The sequence below is a fragment of the Lolium rigidum genome, chromosome 6 (genome assembly GCF_022539505.1).
Source record: "Lolium rigidum isolate FL_2022 chromosome 6, APGP_CSIRO_Lrig_0.1, whole genome shotgun sequence".
Taxonomy (NCBI): Eukaryota; Viridiplantae; Streptophyta; class Magnoliopsida; order Poales; family Poaceae; genus Lolium; species Lolium rigidum.
The window spans coordinates 271,710,962-271,724,931 of NC_061513.1; the positions used below are offsets into that span (position 1 = coordinate 271,710,962).

The 13,970-nt window shown below is 45.3% G+C and overlaps 1 protein-coding gene across 1 annotated transcript; it reads left to right on the forward strand.

The window, feature by feature from the left end:
* Window positions 1–10,289: 10,289 nt before the first annotated feature.
* LOC124660906 (short-chain dehydrogenase TIC 32 B, chloroplastic-like) lies at window positions 10,290–13,755 on the forward strand. The gene is made up of 8 exons (XM_047198751.1): window positions 10,290–10,434; window positions 11,633–11,864; window positions 12,012–12,091; window positions 12,185–12,338; window positions 12,416–12,494; window positions 12,899–12,983; window positions 13,121–13,167; window positions 13,320–13,755. Exons 1-8 carry the CDS (start codon window positions 10,317–10,319, stop codon window positions 13,485–13,487), a joined length of 963 nt encoding a protein of 320 aa, XP_047054707.1. The 5' UTR covers window positions 10,290–10,316; the 3' UTR covers window positions 13,488–13,755.
* Window positions 13,756–13,970: the final 215 nt, after the last annotated feature.

Here is a 13,970-nt window from a genome sequence, read left to right on the forward strand (position 1 = left end):
CGACATTTTCTCCCCTTTTGCTTCATTATAACAAAAGCAGTTAGACCAGAAAAAAAATACCAAGACCCATTGAACATAAACCTTGTGGGAGACCTCATAGGATTTTTCTTTTTGCTATTTTAGCAAAACTGGCCTCGTCGGTGAGATCTCTGAAAAACATGTAGCAAAAAAATGTATTATAGCATCATTGCAAAAATAGTATGACGAGGCCCTCGGATGAAACTTTTATATGACGTTTTCCCCTCTCCCGCTACAGTAGAGGGCGGTTTGTGAATCCCCCCGGTAGATCCACCTCACCGCCGGCGAATCGCCGGTTCCCCCTCCTCCGGCGGCCTCTCCGACGGCGGGAGGTTGGGGGAACCTCGTTTCTCGGTGTGTTTATAGTGTAGGCTCTGTCAGGGACCAGCCGGTGGCGCCGTGGAGATGGAGGCGCGGCCGGATTTGGTTTTGCAGGTGGTGATTGTCATCTTCGGTGGTGGTGCTCGGTCGAGTTCCACGGCGGAGCGCTTCCTTCCTCACGCTCGTGGTCCTCTGCGGCCGTTGTGTGCGTCAATCTCCCCTCGGATCTCGACGCGGCGGATCCGTTTGAAGAAGATGGAGGAGTTGGTGATGGAGCAAGACGATGCGGTCGACGGTGCAGGGTGGAGACTCCCTGGAGTTGAGGTCCGGCGACTTCCCGTCCGCAGGGAGGCTTCTTCCGATCCAAGTAGCGAGTGGAGAAGCAGCGGCGGCACACCACCGGCACGTCCTGCTTGTCGTCAGCGTTATCGTTTTGCAGAAGGACTGGGTTGTAATTTTATTTTTGTTGTGGGTCTTTCTGTAGTTCTCTTGCTTTAATATCATCAGCTGTTTCCCGCAAAAAAAAGTAGCAAAATGATTCTTTCTGTTATGCAAATCTACATAGCGTATTTTACAGAAAAGGCTCGTCAAGAGGAGCGCATGGACCAGACGATCAAACTCATCCTACGGTCACGCACTCTCGCGCGCCAGGAGGAAGTGAGAGACAGAACCTCAGGAGTGATTAGATCATTTTCCTCATTTGTCTGTCTGTCCGTATCAAGAATCGGAGGCAACGTACATAGCTGATCTATTTATTTAGAGCCATATATACAGAGAAGACTTTCGGTAGTTGACTTGGAGTCTTCTAACCATCAGCTCGGGTGTGCCGTAGTAAATCGTAATAAATACCAGTACCATTAAGCGAGAGAAACTTCAGAGAAGCTGGGCATGATGGAACGCTGTTCTTCTTCATCGAACTCGCTGGTACTCGCCGTGGCGATCCTAGCGATCGTATGCTGCTCCGTGCCATGCTCTGCATTCGAAGGTAACCACGCGTGCTACCTCTAAATTGCATTTGAAAGCTGATGTAATGATGTTCATGCGCTAGCTAGAGCTAGTTGTGTGCTAGAGAGCGAACGTTTGATGATCTGAGATGGCCTCAACCTGAATGTATATATGAATGCAGATGACCAGGACACTATTGCGGCGACTATCAATGCAGCTGGTTACAAGGCTCATGAGCCGCAAGGAAGCCATGTAGGATGGAGGCCTCCGGTGCCGCGGCCGAAGAGGCCATGCCGCTCGAGCTATCCCGACTACGGCAGCGAATACGCTTTGGTGCCCCCGCCAGCTGCTGCCCTCAATGGTAACCAAGCGTGCTAGCGCTTCATTACATTTCGAAGCTAATCTTCATGCGCTAGGATGCTAGCTAGTGCTAGTTGTGTGCAAGAGCGTAACTCGTTTGATAATTTGAGATGGCCTCAATGTATGAATGCAGATGGCCAGGAGGCTCAACACGGTGCCGGCACTGCGGTAGGTGGATACCGTCAGGGATGGAAGCCTCCGTCGCCGTGGGGTCGGCTGGGCTATGGTCACCGGTGACCTAGTGATCGCTGTTTTTCTTTTGTTTCTGCATTTGTGCTACTTCGGCCACCTGGTTTTTACTTGTACTGATGACTACCACTTGGCCACGCCCCATTTCGTTTTATGCGACACTAATAAACACTATTATGTTTATTTGTTATTCGTCAATCCCATTTCAATTATATAAAAAATAAGGAATATTCTCTTGCTAGTATTCTAGACATGCAGATAATATAGAATCAAAAAAATGCATTGATCATTACATGGAATTCTATTAAGATATTATATGAAAGTCGAATTTATTCGGTCAACGTCAACAGTCCAACTTACCATCCATGTGCGTGTGCCAATCTTGAGTCTTAGCAAAATTATCTTATTTACCAGGAATTTAATGGTGTCTTAGTTAAGATGATACATGCAATGAAAACTATCGACTACATGAGTTGATCCAGTGTCTGCAGTTGATCCAGTGTATGCTCCTGTTCTTCTTGTGCGATCCGTGTTTATTTGTGCATTTGTGCTACTTTTCGCCCGTTGGTTTTGATTTACGGGCGAAAAATAGTCAGCGTCAAGTGTGCACGACTTAGAGCATTTCCACCAGCGGCCCCGATAGAGTTTTGGGGGCCGGCGTTGTTTTTGGGCTTGCACCGGTGCGTCCCAAACAGCGCCGCCTAGTTTTCGAGTCCAATAGAATCGTCGGCATCCCCGTGCCGGCCCCTTCGCGTAGGGTGTGAATCGGGCGTGCCGGCGCCTCGCGGCACGACGGTTTTCGCTAGTGGGGGCGCCTTGTCAGCGAGAGGACGCGACGGTTCGCATCGGCCGCGACGCGGGAAGGTTGGTCGTCGGCGTTTAATGGTCTCCCGTGTGGAAACCGAGGCGGCCACGAGGGCAGTGACTGGCCACGCGGCGTCCAGTCGCCTACGCCTCCGTAAATGGGGGTAGTTGCCACCGCTATATAGTACGTACGCCGTCCACCACCGCGGTGCTATCCTCTCATCTCCACCACCGCCGCCGCTCCATTCTCTCCTCTCCACCTCAAAAATCCCGTGTCGTCTGAAGACGACGTACTCCATGCTTGGCCTCAACGGCCACGCGCTGCCCCCACCACCACCGCAGCCGGAGCCGTAGCCGGAGCCGTAGCTCGACGGGAGTACAGCTCCGACGATGATGAGGACCCACGGTTTACGGCGTGGCACGAGGCCTACGTCGCAGACGCGGAAGCAGAGGCGGCGGAGGAGGCGGCGTAGTGGGGCGAGCAGCCGCAGGCCCCCGCCGACCCAGAGCAGGCGGCGATCCTCGCGTCTCTGAACGCGCAACGCTTCCAGAGGTTGAAGGAGGAGGAGCAGGAGTTTGTCAACGACGCGAACCTTGAGCACGCCCTTGAGATCTCGCGCCAGCGAGCGGCCACAGAGGATGATGGGTTCGTTGCATGGAAAACAAAAAAATTCTACTGCAAAGACGAATAAATCCAAGATTCAATCTATGGAAAAGCCAAGATCTAATATATGAGATCGGAGCAACGAGAGAGATGAGAGACTAACCCTCGAAGATCCAAAGCCTTAACGAGATCAGATCTCGTGGTTGATGTAGACGATCGTTCTGGTGCTCCAATCCGGCAGCACTTTCGTACTCGGCCGCACGTACGGTGTCAATGAAGTCCTTCCTCTCCCCGTCCTAGCGGGCAGCGGAGGTGTGGTAGATCTCCTCGGAATCCCAGCAGCACGACGGCGTGGTGGTGGTGGTGGAGGAGAAGATCCTGCAGGGCTTCGCCAAGCCGACGCAGAACTATGGTGGAGGAGGAGAGGGGCGGCTAGGGTTGGAGAGGTGCAGGAGGGCTGCGCCCCTGCCTCCTCCCCTCCTTATATAGGGGGGATGCCGTCCAGGGTTTCCTTGGCCCCTTCTCCAAGCCATAGGGCCGGCGGCCAAAAGAGGGTGGGGGGATCTTGCCCCACAAGTCTTCCCCCTAGGGTTTTTGGGGAAACCCTAAAAGGGTGGCCAGCTTGGGCCTTGAGGGGCTGGTGCACCTGGCCCATTAGGGATGGGCTGCACCTCCTCGGCTCATGTTGCCCCTCCCGGGGTCGTGGGCCCATTGGTGGACCCTCCGGAACCGTCTAGAACCTTCTCGGTCTTCCACCGGAAAATCCCGAACTTTTCCGAACCCCGGAAATTAACTTTCCTTATATGAATTTTATTCTCTGGACCATTCCGGACCTCCTCGTGATGTCCTGGATCCCATCCGAGACTCCGAAAAACATTCAGTCTCTATCTCATATTCCAAATCTACTATACGACATCGAACCAAGCGTGTCACCCTACGGTTCGTGAACTATGCGGACATGATCGAGACTCCTCTCCGATCAATAACCAATAGCGGGACCTGAAGATCCATAATGGCTCCAACACATTCAACGATAATTTAGTGATCGAATGAACCATTAACATACGATACCGATTCCCTTTGTCGCGCGATACTTTACTTATCCGAGATTTGATCATCGATATCTCTATACCTAGTTCAACCTCGTTACCGACAAGTACTTTTTACTCGTACCGTGGTATGTCATCTCTTGTGACCTTGTCACATGCTTGCAAGCTAATTAGATGATATTCCACGGAGAGGGCCCAGAGCATATCTATCCGTCATCAGGATGGACAAATCCCACTCTTGATCCATATTCTTCAACTCATACTTTCCGAATACTTAATCCCATCTTTATAACCACCCATTTACGCAGTGGCGTTTGATGTAATCAAAGTATCCATCCGGTGTAAGTAATTTACATGATCTAATGGTCGAAGGACTAGGTTACTATGTATCGAAAGATTATAGCAAGATGAACTTAATGACTTGATCTTATGCTACGCTTATTATGGGTGTGTGTACATTATATCATTTTCCCAATGACATAACCTTGTTATTAACAACATCCAATGTTCATGATCAGGAAATCATGATCATCTATTAATCAACAAGCTAGTTTAACAAGAGGCTTACTAGGGACTCTTTTCTGTTTACATAACACACAAGTATTAATGTTTCCGGTTAATACAATTATAGCATGGGATGCAAACATTTATCATAAACACAAAGATATAATAATAACCACTTTATTATTGCCTCTTGGGAATATCTCCAACAGAGGAGGCGGGACGCCTCCTCATGGAGCGGAGAGACAGAAGCTCTACGAGCTCATCGCTCATCGCTATTATGAGGCGTTCGCCCGCGAGCAGGCGAGGCGCGCTGAGATCGAGGCTTCTCGGCAAAGGCAGGAAGCGCGGGGACTGCGCCGCCGGTAAGCTCCTGCGACGTCGGCCGCCATGCTCCACCGCCAGATGCGCGAAGCAAGGGACGAGAAGCGGGCACGGACACACGCGACAAAGGCGAAGAACGACGACGAGGCAGGCCTGGCGCGTGCCCCAACCGACGGCCAGTAGATTAGGATTAAGTTTTAGTTTTATTTAGGTTTAAATTCAAGTTATTTTTGTATAAATTTCGTATGAATTTCGGTCTTTAAATGTCATTTTAAATTTATATTTCTATTGGGGCTACACTATGGAAGGCGCCGGTGTGGGAGCAGCATCCCCAAATAGAGAATGATGTGCTGGCGCCCCCTATACGGCAGTGCCGGCGCTCCTACCGACGCCTATTTAGGGGCTGCCGGTGGAGATGCTCTCAGGACGGCCGCCCAATCCCCAAATATTACAATGAGTTTTTTTTCCTTCATGATTTAGGGGCATTATACTTTACTTTCTCCTCTAAGGGCATTTGCATCCATAGGCGGAGAGGTTGTGAGAACCTCCGTTTTTCAATACATGTTGTATAATATTTTTTTCTAGAGTCAAACAATTTAAAGTATAATCAAGTTCAGAGAAAACCATCTACAATTATAATACTAAATAGATATAATCTTAAAATATAATTGATAATGTGCCCACTAACACTGATTTGACATTGTGGAGGGGTTGATTTTTTTTCAAAGTTTTGTCGCACTTTACATATTTGACTTTTGACAAAATTCATACCCATTTTTATACGAAATGGAGTACTACCGCAAAGTGATTCTTTCTATGTCTGACTATATTAAATAATACAATTTGAATTGTTGGGGATGAAGATGCTCTAACTACCAACCATGCACATGCCGTGCACATTTCTTGCCATAAATTGCATGGGCAATACCGTTGTACTAACTATAAATAAAAATAGTTTTTCGATTAATTTTAGTCGTCATTAAATTTCTGATCACATAAACCACTCAAAGGAAAGAAGAAAAGCAACTTTCAAGGATTTATCAAGAAATAAATTGTGGCCTATATCTGGAATCAAGTTATAGGCTTCAAGCGATCAATCTTAAATTGTGGGCTTCATTAATTTAGAGCCGGGTAAAATTCTTTTATCTAAACTTTTTTTGTGAGACATTGACGAGAGCTTTACACACGGTTCACATAAAAGAATCCTACCTCACTCATACATTTTATATTGTCATGGATATAAATGTGGATTTTGTACAAAAGTATTCCCCTATAAATGTGGAGTTGTGGACACATATTTTGTACTTTGGCTCAAGAAAATTTATATTGTCATGAATATTTTCTGTTGTTGTATGTATAATACAATTGATGATATGATACCTGAAAATATGAACATCAACTTTTTGCTAAGTAGAGAAAGTATAATTCCATAATTTTGTGCACCACCTGATTGGTTATGGGCCAGAGTTATTATTGTTCCTGAAACACTGGATCCCTCTTGTTTCCTGCAGCTTTCGCGGGACTTAATGGAAGATAAATGCTGTGTCATGGGCGTGCCACATGCATGCACCTCTGTTCTACTCGCTCAGGGCTCAACCACATGTAGAAGTACTGTGCAGGCATGCAGCAAGCTGAGGTGGAGAATCAATATAATCCATGTATACTTGTCTGAATCAAAGAGGTCAAGTGTTGTCAGGCTGCACTGCCCAATGAGACCATGAGGTAGCACAGTCGATCGAAGAAGCAGCTGCGTGCATATCTGGAGCTGTGGTTAAATGCTTTGGCCTGCCACATCTACGGAGTAAATCGTTGGAATTTATTGGTGGAAGATAGATCACGTTAGTACCGGCTGCCTGGAAGGTGTTAAACTGAACGTTAATCAGTACCGGATTTTGCAGCCATTTAGACTGTTAGACATTTAGTTAGTGCTTTTGTCCAGATCTAGCTAAAGGTGGTGGCAGCAAGGACAAGACGGCCATGAATGACCGCCATATTCAGGTCAGTAATGCAGAACAGGATCGGCATCCACTGCGGTTGCTTGAGGTGAATGCAGTCTCATACCCTATCTAGACGTGTTTTAATTACATATGTATTTTTTTTAAATTACAACACTTAAATTTAGCATGATGAAGTATAGAATAGCCACAATCGAACTTACGAGATCTTCAGCGGACTGACGCAAACAGGTTCATGCATGTGGCATGCTCATCGAGTTCTAGGCTGGAGATGCCCTTATGGTGTGGGGTGGTGGCGTGCCTCCAATCGTCCATGACCATTTTCAACAAGAAATCGAATTGCTCGTCCATGGTGATCTATTACCAAAAAGACACTATACCCGTGTCTCATATATCTCTTAGCTTGCATGCACATATGACCTGGAGCATATACTATGGTATTTTTTATTTGGCAAATTTAACCCCTAGGTGAAACTATTATCTCGTCTAACCTCTTATCTTAGCAAAATTTATAGGAATATGACCCCTAAGTTTTGCGAACGAAAATGTAGCAGAGTTTGTGCAGGTTGGTGCCAAAGACTGACGGCGCTGAAGCAGGTCGACGCCATGCCACATGGCGCCGAAGTGAGGTCGGCGCCAAGGTCAACAGCGAAATACTGAGAGTGGTTATGTGATGTTCTTTCTTAGGGCGACTTGCACAACTTCAACTCCACTTTTAGTAACGCTGAACTTAGCGGTGATGTTTGTCAAAAAATACGAGAGTATGTACATCAGTGCCATATTGTGCGAATATACAATACATGTCTGAATTGAAGAGGTGAAGAGCAATTTTTCCCCCAAAGGAAAAAAAAAAGTGCAGAGGGGTTGAAGATTGACATACATGTTTGTACGCATGCAGCGTGAGCATAGCGAGCACTCGGAGAGATGCTGCACATTGATCAGCACATGCCTGGAATGGAAGGCCGGCCCTGTCAATCTGTCATGTTGTAAATGCTAAAGTGGCCTACTAAAACCAACTGGAGGTACTAGCACTCATTGCATATGGAAGCTCCCAGGTTGTAGGTGAAGAGGGACGATCTAGCTGGCTGGTCAGGACAGTATGTACCGGTACTCTGGTACTGTGTCTGAAGCGAGAGATGGTGTTTGCTATCAGGGTGAAGGAGGGAGTGGTCATTGTTGAAAGACGAGATGGATTAATGGCCGTTGGAGTTGTTCGTCCGAGCGAAAGAAGTGCAACAAGACACGGATGTGGCACAATCAGAGAACGATCGGTGATGGGCAGATTCGGAAAAGGTTACAACGTGAGAGGGTGACACACTGACACGACGAAGCAACAGTGGGTAAAAGATACACTGTAGGTTTTTTTTTTTTTAAAGGGAAACGTGAGCTTTATTGATCATATAACCATAATATCATTACAAAATGTCTCACGGATACAATCCGGAGCACCACACAGAGCAAATAAAAAACTCATTGAATTTAGCTAAGTTATGAGCTAAGTTAGATTTCCTTATTAGGTTGTCATGTAGCAGTTGAATTGTGGGAAGACAAGTTTTCTTTGATGGTAGCATAAGAATTCTTTACCAGGTATAACTTATTGCTTTTTATCCTACAAAATTTACATTACAAAATTCTTATATGAATAATTCTTACGGGATATGTTCGTATAAATCAAGCAATTTGTATTAGAATTTTTCATGGGATTTAAATTATACACAATTTTTTTTATTACATATCCTACGGATAAAGGAGGCCTAAACGGTTATGTTCATGTTCATGTTCATGTGGCCAAAGATTTTGGATCCAACACCCAAACCACTAAGGACGTGCTTGGTTTTTTTGGAATATTGCTAATCCAAAAAAAAAATCGCGAAAACGCAAAAGATTTGCGTTTCGATGCATTGATAGATAGAAAGAAGATTATATGTACATATCCACGAAGGGACGAACACCCCGCACTACAACTCGACCCAAGGAAGGAGACCTAGTCTAGGGGAGGATTTGGCGGACACCCGGGGCTCCCGCGTTCGCCCATTGTTGCGCCTCGGTCTTGATGTCGTTGAGCAGGGAAGGTACCGAAGGCTGTGCGTTGTCAAAGATCGCATTATTCCGGTGCTTTCAGATCCACCACGCCGTAGCATGATTATCGACGATATACCTTTGCGCAACTTTGGTTGAGCTATTGTGGTTAGCTAATCCAAAATTTAGCTAGCTAATATTTTGGTTGAGCTATTTCTTGCCTATAAGTCAGCTAATATTCCCTAAGAAAATAAACAATTTGGTACTGGCATGACCAAAAATTGGCTACTATCTAAAAAAGAACCAATATTTTCTGTCATCACCAAAAAATTGATAGGTACACCTTGATAACAATGCAAACACACCCTAAATGATCATAAATCTTGTCAGGGGTTCTTTACTTGGCCGTAATTTCCCAAAGTTCGCCAAAAACCTGTTTTACCAATTACCACTGGAAAAATATAAGACCAGACGAAATTTACCGATATTCACATAAATAGTTTAAATTTGAACAATTTTGACAAATTTAGATGAATTATAAATTCATTTAGAAAATCTCAAGCGATATTCAATCGGTATTTTTTCTAGAAATCGGATACCAGCAGTCACTACCTCTGAGGCTCTGACCGTATTCACATCTTCCGTCTCTTCTAGATAAAAAATTACAGTCGGTCAATGCGTGTGAACTCTGTCTCTGATTCTTCCAGTCTTTCTTTATGACCGAGAACTGTTACTTTCCTGGACGCCAAAAAAGAAGGTATTTTTCTTCCACCGGCGAAGAACAATTCTTCCCGTGCAAGAAGAGAGTAGCTTGGAATCCTTGGATGGGATTCAGAGTCTGATGCGTTTGTCCACCCGAGTCGAGACGACGAAGAATCCAGGAAGGAAATCTGTTTCCAAGTGGAGAGTTTCCAAGAGTTTGGAGTTCGTGTGGAGGCCGGCCGGCAGGTGGCAGCCCGCCTACTCCCCAACAGAACCGCTGCTACCCCGCGCCGCGGCCATAAATAACCTCCAACCCGCACCCCGCGCCCACGCCGCCTCCCTCCCTTCCGAGCTCCATCGATTCATCCGTCCAGACCTCCAGCCGCCCGGCCAGGTGAGAATCGATTCCTAACCCCGCCCAAGATTCGTCGACTTCTTCTTCAACCTCATCCTCCTCTTCTTGGGGACTCACATTCTTCTTCTTGGTCTGTTAGCCCGCCCCCTGTCCAGTCGGAGGAGCAGCAGATGGGAATCCTGTCGCTCATCACCGGCAAGCCGGGCGCCAGCGGGTTCGGCTCCGCATCCACCGCCGAGCAGGTCACCGCCGGCGTCGACGCATCCGCGCTCACCGTCCTCGTCACCGGTAAGACCAGCATTCCAACACCACCCCATGTCCCCATCTCTGCATCTTCTCCCGCCCGCCTCGCGTGCGCGCCTCACGGAGGAGGGATCTTTTCTTTTGGGTGCTTCCCTCGGCTACACGGAGGAAATCTGGATGCTTTGCATTGTAACGATGATTGCTTCCTCCCTGTCTTGGCCCACCCTGAATTTACTGTCTTGTCTGTCGCTAGCAGCCACGGCGACAGTGCTGCTACCTGCCTAGAATTAACGGTCATACTATATTGGATTTTGCATCTGAGCAATCGACACAGGAGAATTATAGCAGCCACAGCGACAGTGCCCCTACTAAATTAGCCCAAGCAGCCACAGTGTCCGCAAGTTCATACTGCAATTCTCCGCAAAAAATACTGACTTTTCTGTTTTTTTTTTTAAACTTTTCGACGTTACGAGCCTGGATCCCCTTTTTTATGTGGGGAGCATGGATTTGCTTTTGGCTTTTGGGGACGGAATTGTGTGGCTTTGAATCAATTCTGGAAAAGTTTGAAGTTTGGTCTCTTGTCTGTTAGCCATCTCTTTACAAGAACCAACCAAATATCCATACCTGTTTTTTCTTCAGATGAACATTTTTTTGGTGGATTCAGGTTTTTTGGTGGTATAAACCAGCCCCTGGACAGCCAGTATCTCACCAATAATAACGACACAAATTTGGTATTACAGCTTGTTTTCTCAAGTAGTAGTACAAAAAAATTATCTTGATGGGACTGAAATTTATGAATAGGGAGGAACATACTTTTTTGTTGCTATTTTTATCTCTCTAAGCTTATTACTGCGACTTCAAGAGACAAGTCATATCCTTCCTGTCATGATGGCAATCTTCGTCGGTCCTTTTCATGGCGCTCTACTCTTTTGAAGCTGCAATTTTTACATCATATGGTGAAATTCACGATATCTATGAATTGTGACGTTGTGACACTATTTGTGCATTTACTGATAACCAAGTCTGGTTAAGTTTATGCTCCCTGAGCTGTTCATCATTGAGAGCCAACAACAATGCCACTAACTTTTCTCTGAGCTGTTTTCGCATTTATTGAGAACCATGCCGCTAGCTTTTTTCCATGGATTGTGCTTTTTAACAGCTTTTGCTACAAGTTCTTTTACAACAGTAAAAATTTAAGATCTACTCATGTTTTACTCAAAGCTGGAATTCTGTTATCTTCCAGGAGGATCTAGTGGCATTGGTCTAGAGACCTCGAGAGTCTTTGCCCTGAGAGGAGCCCATGTCATCATCGCCGCAAGGAACACAGAGGCTGCATCAGAGGCAAGAAAGCGCATCACAGAGAAAAACCCAACAGCCCGTGTCGATGTTCTCAAGCTTGACCTTAGCTCCCTCAAGTCTGTCAGGGCCTTTGCGGACCAGTTCAACTCGATGAATCTTCCTCTCAACATCTTGATGTACGTATAACTCCTTTATCCCTTATGATACTTACCATGGTTTTAAATCGACCGCTTTAGGCGCGTAGGTGTATATCAGTACAATTCATTGGCAGCACTACCGGCATTTTACTGAATCGACCTGTCCAAAATCCTTCTGTTCTGCAGAAACAATGCAGGTGTCATGTTCTGTCCTTTCCAACTGTCTGAAGATGAGGTTGAGATGCAGTTTGCCACCAATCATCTCGGTACCGTCTATAACTGTCAGCAACACTTGAAACAGATGATATCCATGCCAAATATCCTGATGTAACATGTTTTCACTCCTTATGCTCAATCAGGTCACTTTCTGCTGACCAACCTCCTCCTTGATAACATGAAAACAACTGCTAAATCTACGGGTATTGAGGGTCGCATTGTGAACTTGGCCTCAGTCGCCCACCTTCATACATATCCAAAGGGGATTCAGTTTGATCAACTCAATGACAAGAAAATGTATGAGTTCTCATGGTTCTTTTGAAGAAAATAATACTATTCATTCAACTGTTGCTAATATGATTTTGTATTGCCAGATACAATGACAAAATGGCCTATGGACAATCTAAGCTTGCAAACATACTGCATGCGAAAGAGCTCTCTAGACGACTCAAGGTATCAATTTGTCCTATTTTTCGACCTCTTGTCTTTAATTTTTTATTCAGAAGAAAGGAGCATGAAGACGTAGCGCATTTTGTCTATCGTGATCATAATGCTTTTTCCCCTCTTACACTGTTAAGATAAGAAGTGTGGATCATCATTTGCAAGTACCAACCAGTAAAAACTTACAAATGTTAACTTCAAATCTTGATGAACTGTGTTGATTATTCAAATGTCAGAGATTACCTAGGCTATATCCCTGCTTATCTTATTTGTATTGCTAAAACTGTTATCAACTACCCGTTTAGTAGCTTTCGACCAGGACAATGTTTATTATTATTAGACCTATTTGTATGTAAACACTCAACCCCCTGCTAATGTTCCATTCTGATGTACCATAAATTATGTTGCTGAAACAGGAGGAAGGAGCTAACATCACAGTTAACTGCGTTCATCCTGGATTGATCATGACCAATTTGATGAGGCACTCCTTTGCTCTCATGAGTATGCTCTCAATCTCATTTTTCCTTGTGAATCTCTCTCTGAAATATCAACCTCTTGCCATGCCCATCCCAGTTACAGGGACCGTTCCTTCATCTCTCCACCGCTTTTTGAAACTTTTTTTTTTATTTCGCTTGCAGAGGCAATCCAAGTAGTCACCTACATGTTTTGGAAGAATGTGCCCCAGGTTTTTCCCTCTTCTTGTCGTTGATAAAATTCTTTTTACTAACAAAATAAATGACTTTAACTGTCATTTATTAAGAGTCTTCATCATGTTGCCATTCCTTCTGAACTCAACTTTTCTAAAAAAAAAGACGTTTTCTGCTGTTTTTTTTTCAGGGAGCAGCAACTACTTGCTATGTAGGGCTGAGCCCTCAGCTGAAGGGAGTGACAGGCAAATACTTTGCTGACTGCAATGAGGAGAAGACGAGCAAACTGGCCAAGAGCGACGCCCTGGCACAACAACTCTGGGAAGTCAGCGAAGAGCTTGTCAGATCTGCCCAATGAGAGCTCGAAGCAGGCTCGGAAAAGGTGTATTTTTCCGGATACCGTCGAGTTTGTGGTACAGATGATTGGTTTGGTTAGTATGTAGCAGCAGCAGTAGCAGCAAGTAGGATGAACCTGTCACTTGGTGAACCAATATTAGTAGTTCACGAATAAATTTGCGTGCTTTATTTGCGTCGAGGCTAAGATCAGCCTGTGTTCTTGTTAATATTTATCCTATATGTTTATTAATTGTTTCGGATCAGATTATTGGAACTATTTCCAGATTCCAGATTGATTTTGCAAAAACCTTTTTGGTGTCACATATACATACCAAACAGGTGATGAAATATTTAGGAAGGGTTATCTGTGCTTTGCTAGCTCTAAACACTTCAGATTTATGTTATGCCTGAACTTTTTCAGTGTCACATATACATATGCTGATGATTTTTTTGAGGATTTGGTGGGAGAGCATAGCAGGCGGCGCTCGCCATTGTCAAACTTGAG

Bases quoted from the DNA above. Each gene is read 5' to 3' on its own strand.
- LOC124660906 (XM_047198751.1), top strand. From the start codon at position 10,317: ATGGGAATCCTGTCGCTCATCACCGGCAAGCCGGGCGCCAGCGGGTTC. The intron at 12,495-12,898 runs GTATCAATTTGT...TTGCTGAAACAG, and splicing joins AGCTCTCTAGACGACTCAAG to GAGGAAGGAGCTAACATCAC. The intron at 13,168-13,319 runs GTTTTTCCCTCT...TTTTTTTTTCAG, and splicing joins TTTGGAAGAATGTGCCCCAG to GGAGCAGCAACTACTTGCTA.